The sequence below is a fragment of the Cryptotermes secundus genome, unplaced genomic scaffold (genome assembly GCF_002891405.2).
Source record: "Cryptotermes secundus unplaced genomic scaffold, Csec_1.0 scaffold478, whole genome shotgun sequence".
Taxonomy (NCBI): domain Eukaryota; kingdom Metazoa; phylum Arthropoda; class Insecta; order Blattodea; family Kalotermitidae; genus Cryptotermes; species Cryptotermes secundus.
In genome coordinates, this window is record NW_019721767.1 from 1,098,588 (window position 1) to 1,110,128 (window position 11,541).

At 36.3% G+C, this 11,541-nt stretch overlaps 1 protein-coding gene across 1 annotated transcript in view; it reads right to left on the reverse strand.

Annotated features, from left to right (window-relative positions):
* LOC111875709 (receptor-type tyrosine-protein phosphatase kappa) overlaps positions 1–11,541 on the reverse strand; it is a 134,812-nt gene that overhangs the window by 23,106 nt on the left and 100,165 nt on the right. Inside the window, exons 3-6 of the mRNA XM_023872169.2 lie at positions 6,018–6,105; positions 4,322–4,398; positions 3,518–3,652; positions 2,758–2,898 (exon numbers count right to left, since the gene is read on the reverse strand). Of these exons, the coding sequence (XP_023727937.1) occupies positions 2,758–2,898; positions 3,518–3,652; positions 4,322–4,398; positions 6,018–6,105 (441 nt within the window). The remainder of the gene's footprint in view (positions 1–2,757; positions 2,899–3,517; positions 3,653–4,321; positions 4,399–6,017; positions 6,106–11,541) is intronic.

Consider the following 11,541-nt stretch of genomic DNA (forward strand, 5'->3'; position numbering starts at 1 on the left):
TGGTGGCGGCTGCGATGATAATGATGATGATGACGACAACAAATAGATGAAAGTGCAAGTTAGTGCCAGATGTAATGGAGGAATGGGCAAAGCTGGTCCAGACACCTGATCCAGCCTCACAGCAATTGAAAACCACAAGAGTTCAAATTAATAGAAAATGTCTTGTTATTGGTTTCCCCTTCTTTTTAATCTGATACAGACAAGTCCTAATCGACCTACAATTAGAATTTATTGACCTGTAGACGGATTAAATGCTTTAAAGAAATTAAAGCTGTAATACTTCCCAACTCTTATGCCTCTTTTAACAAATGTACATTTCCAAAATTAATAATGCTTACTCAAACAGTATTTATGTTATCTGATTTAATATACATAAGTGAACACACATTTTCTACGATTAAATTAAATAACCTTGAGATGTAATGACTGACTAGCATCCAGGAGTAGTAGGTCCACTGAAAATTGCTGCTATAGGAGACCTATCAAACTCCGGTATATTGGTTAATACACATCTGTGCTGTCATTTCTTCTCATTAGTTATGAAATTTGCCATGATTTCATCAATACTTTGAATGTCTAATGATATATGTAATAAGTAGGTCGTTCTTAAGCATAATTACTTTTATCAATTAATCAGCTAATTATGTGGAGCCGGGATGATGTAATTAGTATAGTGATGGGATACAGGCAGAATGGCCAAGGAATTAGGATCAGATTCCCAGCAGAGATAACGATTTTCTCCGTTCTCCACATTGTGCAGTCTGGCTCTAATGCCCACCCAGCTTCCTATGCAATGGGTACCCAGTGATACTTTCCATGGCGATAAAGCGGCACGGCACGAAGCTGACCACCCACCTCCATTTACACCTAGTAGTACTGATGTCAAAAATGGTGAAGCTATACCTCAACCCACCATATGTGTTCACGACACACTGCTTTCTTAATTTTAGGCATAGAAAATACTTTACGTTTCACGTTTTTACTTTAAAATCAATTAATTATTAACCAATGAATATATGCTGTATGATATGGTGTTCTTAAAGCGTTTTAAACTTATATTCATTTTGTAATCTTGATTTTCTCTTGTGAAAATTATTAGGTGAAATGAGAACTTAAAATTTTTTAATGACAAATATGCAGGCTCTGTATAACTTACCAAAAATGGTGATACTCATCATCAGCCAAAATATTTGCCCACCGTTGGCATCAAATCTCTTATTTGTGTTTTATTTAATGATGCTATAGCAGTTCAGACTATTTGGCACAGTATCTTAGGATACTGGATTTTAAGTTCATACAACAGTAGTTTTGAAGAGTTCTATCTCCTGTGTTATAACATTGTGTAGTTTGTGTGTGCTTTGGAGGAACATGTCACCTCCATTTTCAGTGTCGAACAGTAAGCCAAGCAACAAGCCAGCATGAAGGTGACAGTAAGCAAAGCTCTGCTTGTTGCATCCTTCATGCTGGCTTGTTGCTTAACTTATGTTTCAACCCCAAAGATGGAGGTGACATGTCCCTCTGAAACATATTTGACTCCCACTGGACTTTACAGTGTTATATCTCTGAAGATATAGCTCTTTGAATCTTAGGATGCTTAATGAATGATGAACTGGAAGGGATGTGGAAGAGAAGCAGTCATGGTCTGATTTAAGTACTATCTAGCATTTGTCTAGAAGAACTGAGGAAAGTCATGAAAAATCTTAGTCAAGATAGTCAGTGTCTCAGCTGAGTTCAAATTGGGTACCCCTCAAATATACATCAGAAACATCGTTGTTTCAGTGAAAATATTCAGTTCCATACATCACACAATGAAAATATATAGAGACATACTATAGATCCTTGGCACTAGATAGAAACAAATATTTAGTTGTGCTCCCCTGCAAAATATTCGACACCCAGAGCAAGTTTGGATAAGATGGTGATTGATATATAGGGCTCGATTTCTAATAGAGGCAGTAGAATTTTCTCCTTCTCACTCTATTGAGTTTGACCCTGGGACTCATCCAGCCTCCTGCACAATAGGCACTGATGATTCTTTTCTCTTGGCTAAAGCAGCCAGAGCACGAAGTTAATCACTCATCTCCATATAGGTTCAAGATTAAGAGTGTATTGATGCTTACCTCCACTCTTGCATGCATGAACTTTTCATGTGGACAGTTTTTTAATAATAACAGAAATGATGATGATGATGATGATGATGACTATGACAATAACAGGAAAGAGCGTTAAAAAGCCAAAATAACAACAACAAACAATGAGAGAAGTGTTACACATGGTGTTAAAGAAGGAATACAGAACTACGTATAATGAAATGTGTAAAGGGACTTACAGCATTATCAATATAAGGGTTCAGGGGTATTAGAAAAACATTTTTCATCCATGAAGTGAACATTTCAATTTAATTCCTACGATTAGATAAAATTATTGCTTTCAACTTAAAAATCTGAAAATAAAATACAGTGAGATCTGCTATCTACATTTATCTAATACCAGGCTGTATTGTCCTAATTATATGGAGATCTTAAATATAAAGTTACTCCCAACTTCAGAAACCATAGGTAAGAATAACTTTAGTATCACAGAATTTTAACTTAAGGTTTCTATGAATTTTATAGCCTAGTTGTGAATAGAAAGCATCACTTTGTTATTGAACCCATAGAGTGATCATATGCATGAGGACAGATTTCTCACAGTGTTCCTGAGAACATTATACTTGCAACAGCAACCCCACTTCAGCCATTTAAAATTAAACCTTACAGCGCCTTCTTCTTTCTTAGCTAGTAGGAAGGTTCGAATATGGAAGTTGGCCAATTCTTCTTCGTGGACAACAGATATTGAGATGCCCCCATGTGTTTCATCCTTTTCTTTTGATGCTGGCCAGTACTGCATGCACATTACCTGCAAAAGTTTCATAAATCAACAAGCTAAGTCATTTTGCAGAGTTTGTATCATTATCTAACTCTATGGAGCAGAGTCCTTCATGATAAGCTGATAGTCAAGCAGATAGTTGAACTTTTCCCTTTTTATGAAGTCTTAAAATTCTTTACCTTGTTCACAAGACTCTGCCACTGAACCTTATATTGAACTAGTCAAATATAGTCCACATTTTCAAACCCTGTTTCTTTAATATTAATTTTAATGTTTTTTTCCTGTCTACATCTAAACCTCACGAGTGTTCTTGTTGTTTCACATTTTCCAATTAGAGTTTCATACCCTTTTCTTACTTATCCCAAACATGTTGCATGACCTGCCAATTTACTCATTAATTTAATAAGAATTTGGAAGTAGGTGGTTGAGGCTCATTTCTAGGTTCTATCCTGGAACATCCCTGGTGAATATATATCAAAAGTTCAAAGAACCTGGATGACAGACATGGCTTCAATGGCTGATTTTAAGTTTCAGAACCTTTCTATGATAGTCCAATAAGAATAGATATCCACTAATCAACTAATGGATGGTGTGCTCATTCTTTGAAAGCAAGAAACACAATTTTTAAGGAAACAGATTCAATACTTACTCTAATAAAATCAAAAGTCTTGGTCAGCATAACAATACAACTTGCTTTCACTTGCCAAACCATCCTCCAGAAGTCTGTCACGGTGTTTTCTGTGGGTCCTTGTGTCACTATATATGCGTTTGGTTTTAATAAACTCTGCAACAGATTATCAGCATAATGGAAGGTGATTCCTATAAGGGTTTTAATATATATTGGGTCATAATATCACAGTTCACAGTCTATTTCTCTGGTGACCTCTATAAATAGAAACCAAGATTCTGAAAAACTGACAGCAGTTTTTATGGGATAAAAGCTTCTAGGGCTACCATCTGCATCATTTCAAAATAATAGGACCTGTTACAAACTGATGTGGTGGGTAGCACAACAAGGTTTTATCACATTCAGTAGTAATGTTATGTAAATCACTTATAACTTCCCACATCAATACGACAGTTATACATATTAAGACATTAGAAGGCAACATACAATATATACACTATGTATGTGTCTCTTTGATAGTATTCCAGAATTCTCAGCTTAACATATGTTAATACTTATGGAAAATTTTGAAATAACTCCAGTTTTTCAACCACATATATTGGATACACTATGCATAACAAAATTAAATTAGTTTGACAATTTTTCAAGTTCTTCTACTACCAAGCGTCATGAAAATATGTGCAGTCACAGTGGAGAGGAAACATATGGACAGACAGACAGACATGATCTCCAAATTTTACATTCAGTTTTTGCACTTTATGCAGAGAACATACAAGAGACAATTACATAGTTTGGATTTACATACATGATGCAAAGTTTACTTACATCCACATATGATGCGTTAATATAATCAGAATCTGGAGTGTTGTCTAATGGCTCCAATACAACTCTATTGTAATCATCTGCATGTGAAACAAAGATATAATTAAATGTTTCAGACAGCATGAAACAATCTTACGAGTACCTAGCAGCATGCATCAGATTCAGCAGTACTGCAAAACTTGAATATACCCATATTCTGTGTAATTAATGTCTTTCAGTCCTTGTTCATCTGGAATTAAATATACTCTATATTAAATAAATCACTGAAATATATTTGTTGGGAAATATTTGTGAAAATTGGTCGTCTTTGTTAAAGATAATAAGAAAAATGTAAATAACTACTTGTGCTTAAGTGCAAAGAATTCAGCTGAGTGTAATGGGAGTGGTTTCAGTGAATGCTTCACCTCATAAGTGGGCGGAGATGGGTGGTCAGCTTCATTCTCTGGCTGTTTACTTGTAGGGAAGCATCTGTGAGTACATACTTGATAAAAGGCTTCAGATCCAGTCTGGATAAGATAATGAAGATAAAAATCCTATTTATGTGGGAAAATGTATCCAGTCATCCAACCTGTAGCCAGTCACTTTACTGGCTAGCAATTATATCTCGTTTACATCACAAATTTACTATCTGTGGGATTATGTGATGTAATAGCTTACAGAAAATGCTATTTCAAAGCCTGATAACAATCCTAGAAGTAGCCAATCTGAAGGTTGGAGGAATTGATACTGTCTTTATACTATGCTGTTTGAAAATATGATGAGACTGCTTAAAGTGTTAACCCAATTATGTCGGCAGTAAATTTTATTCTGCCTCATTCTAAATTAGGAGCTTCTTTTGCAGCACTTAGAGCAAAAAATCCTTAGTGTGTTTATAAAAATACATAACAAATTAAATTAATGGTAAAGACATTTGTATTTATGTAAATGGCTAAGTAACTAACCTAAAGAGGCAAAGTAGATCTTGTGAAGGTTGTAGTCATACAGATGATCAAGGTACTGCATACTCATAATTGAATCTGTTGGTTCATTACCAATTACTGTGTTCACAAGAGTAAACCATAGGATCCTCTCCTGAGCCAATTTAATCCCATAACAACCACACACTGACTGACCGAATGGCTGGCTGACTGGCTGACTACAGGGAGTAGTACCCTTCTTGAAAAACTAATAGTATCTCAGCTACTCAAGAATTACCCATCATTTATGAAACCTGGAGACTCAGTGTTGTGCTCACAGCCTGCCACTGGTCCTTATTCTGAGTCAAATGAATCTGATCTCCACAACTGCCTACTATCTATTTTAACATTATTTTCCCCTATACTGATAGGTCTTTAAACAGGTCGCTTCCCTTCAGGTTTTATAACCAAATTCTAGTATGACTTTATCATCTCTTCCATGCTTGCTATATTCCTCGACTGTCTTTAATACAGGTTATGAATATACTTATCATACTGTTTCTTCCAAGTCTTCTGTTACTTCCTTCCTCTTAGATCTGAATATTTTCATTAGCACTTTGTTCTCAAACACTTTAATCTCTGTTCCTTTTCTAATGCGACAGACCAAGTTTTATACCCATACAGAATGACAGGTGAAATTATATTTTTTACTAATGTATCCATCAATAACACAACTTGAAAAAGACATTAGAAACATGTTGTTCACTAAAAATGCATTTTAGGATGATGCCTCAAGTACTTACATGGAATGCACTTCTGGTTCTGGTTCTTCTCTTTATTAGCTGCTTTGGTGGCATGGCGACAAGAATGTGTTTCTACTTTACAAGCCGTCTGCAAAAGAAAAAATATGAAAAACTCAATATTAACTGTAGAAAGATGGCAGGTAGGTAGCTTATTATTTGGATGGGCAATTCTTGGTTCAGGTCAAATCTGTTCAAATTCATTTTCATGCTCTAAAATTAATTAAATTTTCCTTTTATGAAAACTGCCAAAATAATAGAAGAAAATTATGTCAAGAACACAAGTAACTGGAGTGCACTCACGTATATTTTGGGCAATCTTATCTGTGATCTATTTAAGGACAATATTAGTAGGTCAGGCTACATAGGGTGTACTTGAAAGGTGTACACAGATTTCAAGCACAAGTTCCACACACCAAAGGTACAGTTGCCCCTATGCTTAACTAATCAAGCACTACACCATGAAGACGTTGGTGAGGGGACGTATAGATCCACATTTTTTTCACCTCAGCACTAGTTGAAGGTGAGTGGTCAGCTTCACGCCCCCGGCCGCTTTATCGCTGGGAAAGAGCCCCTGGTACCCATTGTATAGGAGGTTGGGTGGACCCAGAGCTCTTTCTGAATGACATGGAAGAGTGAAAATTCTTTACCCTGCCTGGACTCAAACTCTGACTTCTTGGTCATCTAGCCCATAGCCAGTTGCTATACTGACTGTGCTATCCTGGCTCCACATACCAAAACAAGAAAAAAATGTCCATGTCAGCATGTGTCCAGAAACATTTAATTTGAGAATTATAGCTGAAAGATTACATTTATAATAACTGCTCAAAACATCCTCAATGACATTGAATGCATGACTTGACAGCTCTCATCATGGAGTGCCACATCCATTTAAAGATGCCGGGATAGTTGCGGATAATCTGACAGGCTTCCACAGTGTGATAGTGAAGTGCCTCTTTATTGTCAACAGGAACTGCATACCCAAGAGTTTTTAGGTAAAAATCCAGAGGATTCAAATCTGGCACGTGTGGAGGCCTTGCAATGGGACCTGTATCTATCCATTGATCAGAATAGGTGCTATTGAGAACATCTCTCACAGCACAGGTAAAATATTTTGAAGAATCATCATGCATGTACTACTTTTGTGCTCTGACTGCCAGCCATACATCTTCCAGTAGCTTTGGCACATTATGTAAAAGGAAATTGCAGTAATGGTTGCCTCTAAGCTGATGTGGTAAAACATGTGGGCCTGCCAAAAATCACCAATAATCCTTGCCCAAATATTAATGCTGAAATGCTGGTGGTGTTTAGAATGGAATACACTGTGAGGATTCTCCTCTGCCCACTGGTGATGGTTGTGTATATTCATGATGCTGTATTTACTGAAACGTGCCTCCTCTGTAAAGAGCACTGATGAAACAAAGAAACGCTCAGCACTTCCTTGATAGAAACATCAACCAAACTTCCTTCATGCTGGAAAATCTGCTATAACTGAAAAATTAAATGTTTCTGGACACATGATTTTTTTCGTGTTTCGGTATGTAAAATTTATTCCAAAAATTTGTCCCCATCTTTTAGTTAAACTCTGTATAGGGTTGAACGAAAATACGATTACTGAATAATGAATTAGAATATATGTGGGGGGGGGAGTGGTCATGGACTAACCTGAAGAGACTGAGGAAAATCACAAAACACCTCATTGTTGTCACTTTACAAGCCAGGAATTGAGCTTTGGACCTCCAAAAGCTGAAGCAGGGATACTAACCATTTGAAAATTACATTTGACTGCTGGGCCAACAGTGAATGGCTATTGTATAACAAAGATTATTTTAAAGATTACTGTAACTTAACTGCTTTTGAATGAACAAAGCATTATTATCTCAAGATAATAACTTGTTCATATAAATATATAAGTATTATCTGTTGTATTGTTTTACCTTCTTATACGCACTTTTTAATAATGTAAAAATATGTACTGTCAAAAAATTAAAGGAACGTTATTTTTCCCACTTGCCAAATTAAAAGAAAGTTCTTATTCCTTTCATTAACTGGCATCATAAGGAGAATTTATGTAAAATAATGCGAGAAACATGAAGTCATATAAATATGAAAATGTCTGCTGTTAATAATAAGGGGATTAAATTCAGGAAGTTTGTGGCCATGACCTGTTTGTTTAAAGATCTTGCTTTTGAAAGTAGTGAGGTTACAAATACACGTATTTAACTGAGATAAGATATTGTAGTCTGTGTATATGAAAAATAACAATAATTTTCTGGCTATATTGTGTGAACGGTAAATCCATGTTGTGTACAAAAAGAAATTTTTTATGTCTCTCTTGAACTCAGGTCCACGGTGTGTCAGTATTCCTGAACTATGGAACTGACTTCATTTGAGAACTATAGTCTGTCCATTATGCATTAAGAACAGGATTGTTCAACTTCAAAAGGTTCATTTGCAAAAGGATAGGCAGTCATAGCCATTTTTTTCTCAAATTAACTTCTTTGTGGTTTTAATTATGTGCTTTATGTATGGAAGTAAAGTTATGGAGGTCTAATGACAGAGGATTAATATTAATTAGGCTTCCTGTCATGAGAGAAAATATGAAAGAAACTAAGAAATACTGGTAGAATAACAAATGTCACCAACAGATATACACATAAACCAAAGTGGAAAATAGATGTTCAAAGAATGAGTACAAATAGGATCTCTAAAAGAGGATAAAATGTCAACCAACAAGAAGAGGGAGTTCAGGAAGATTTCTAAAAATGTAATGGTTTTATTCCTTTCTACTCTTGTCACATGTTATATTCATATGTCATAGGTCATATCTGACTTCATAGGTAGTATCATATTTTTCTTTTGTTAAAGCTGATATGCAAATCATGCATATTACTGGATAAAGTGCAGAGGCTCTGTGATTAACTTTCTGATTTATGTCACCATAATAACTACATTTTTAGTGTACTTTCCTGAAGTGTGCTTATGTGATCTCAAGCCTTCTGAATGCCTCAAACAGTCTCTATGAAACTTGGTATGTTTATCATGACAACTGAACCCATCTACAAGGCATACTTCATAAATTCTCCCCATCAGTCTGTGTGTCTGAATGTGTATCCCTCTTGTCATTGCTAAGACACCTGTTGGTTAAGTTTATCATTTCTTTCGATGCTAGGCAATGGCTCGGTAAACACATTCCTTCAGCAAAGAATATATGGAACAATAGAAGAATTGTTGGAAGCGTCATGCTGCTCATGACTTATCAACGGAGAGTCTCTGAATCTGTCTGTCCTCCTATCGTTTCTAGGTAACAACTCGTTAAAGAAGTCCCCGCTGCAATGAAGAATTGTTGGTTGCATCGTTTTCTATGTGGTCCATGTTGTATCAAAGGAAAGTAGATGATTAGCTCTCCCCAGGACTTCTTGTTATTTCATTATCTTCCCATAATCCCAATAGACTTTGTGGATAATTTTACGTATATATGTTAATGGTGTAATTCTTGAAGAAAATACTGAAATAGATTCCCACAAAGGTTTTGCATGTATATATCTCTGTATATATAAACAAGAAGTTGTGGGAAGAACTAAGTGGGACACACTGTTCCAGGGGGATGTAAGTGTGGGGACCTGGCCCTCCAGGTTGGGTGAGCCTCGAATCTGAGAGAATGAAATATGGTCATGAGTCCCACGGGACTCGGATCCATGAATGACTGCACTGGCGAGGACCAGCAGCAATTGTAAAAGATAGACCCATCCTGTTGTCAGAAAGGATGTTACATAAGGGCTATAACTGAAAGTGTTCAGTTGAAAAAAATATACTGGTCGTGGGTCTTAATGGGCTTGACAAGAAGATGAGCTGATAGGCAGTAAACTACCAGTCATAAAGTAACTATGACCCTGACTTTGACATACTTTCCTTTCACTAACTATTGGTTATTAGATATGACAAAGATGGCATATAAAACACTGCATTCAACAACAGTTCTTATATTATTATGTGTGTATTTGTTGTCATGGGAATGTGTTCACCGAGCCATTGCCTAGTAATGCTATCTCTTCTGGCCCCACGGATTCGGCTTTCAGGCACCATGTCATATTGCATTTGAAAGTTGTTAGGGTAGGTCACACAAACAAGTAGACAAAAAGATGATCTCATAAGCCTCGTTTCATTTATTTTTAAAATAAGGAAAGTGGGCTAATAAGGTTTTGTAACTGTGAGAGGAGGACCCGAAACTGTGTAATTTCATGTTACCAGAGCAACAAGCTGTCATGCATAGCATGAATGTAAGTTATTTATCACTCAATGATGAACTAACAGTCTTTTTTTTTCCTAATGACAAATAGCTTTCAGTGGAATCAGGTAGTCTATAAGAAACAGAATTCCTGTATTAAGACTTTCAGTTTAATGTTGATTTCAATAGGCCTTAATTGGATTAGGAAATAAATTGGACGATGTAAGATACTACTTGAAAATCTAGTGGGAAACTTATTTTCACAGGAAGTGTATGTAGAATGACACCTACACTTATTTTAAATTGTCTGTCAAGACTATTATGATGGAGCCAGGATAGTGACTGGCCACGGGCTGCAGTCCTGGTAGGGTAAGGTTTTACTCCTCTCCATGTCGTGTATACTGGCTCTGGGACCCACCCCACCTCCTATCCAATGGGTACCGGGGGGGTCTTTCCCCGAGGATAAAGTGACCAGCGCCTGAAGCTGACCACTCACCTCCATGTAGTGCCTAGGTAAAGAATACGTGCATCTACAGATTCACTGTCCCACACGTCTTCATGGCGTAGTGCTTAATTAGTTAAGCACAGGTATAAATTTACCTTTTTCAGGACTGTTAAGAAATCCTTTGACTGTTATGATCGACATCATTATTTTCTGAGCTTCATTAATGTAATGCGTGGTATCGATTACAGATGAATTCTTTCATAACTGTTCCTTAGTTAATGCTGCCGTTACTTTAAGTAATTTTCATATAACAGCATAATGCATAAATCATATACCCAATTATTATATCGAACCTTGAAACTTACAATTTATTCTAAATACGTGTAATTTCTTACTAAGTTGATTTGTTTCTTAGTTATCCTCATAAGGCATGGTTTTCTGTGGAATCAGAGAGCCAATATCTAATAGGTTTCCTGCATTAATATTTTCAGTTTACCATTGATTTTAGTGGGCCATGCCCTAGTATATATATATATATATATAGAGAGAGAGAGGGGGGGGAGGAAGACGAAAGAGAGAGAGCCTTATAGGTCTAATGACTGAGAGTGAAGAATATACATATTTTCAGGAAAAGTGAATTTATCGCAAATACTGAATGTTTAGTGAAATTAAATCCAGGATTGCCATGGCAAAAGCTGCATTTAGCAAGAAGAAGAATCTTTTTACCAGCAAATTGGACTTAAATTTGAGGAAGAAACTAGTGAAATGCTACATTTGGAGCATAGCTCTGTATGGGGCTGAAACATGGACACTTAGGGCAGTAGATCAGAAACATCTGGAAAGTTTCGAAATGT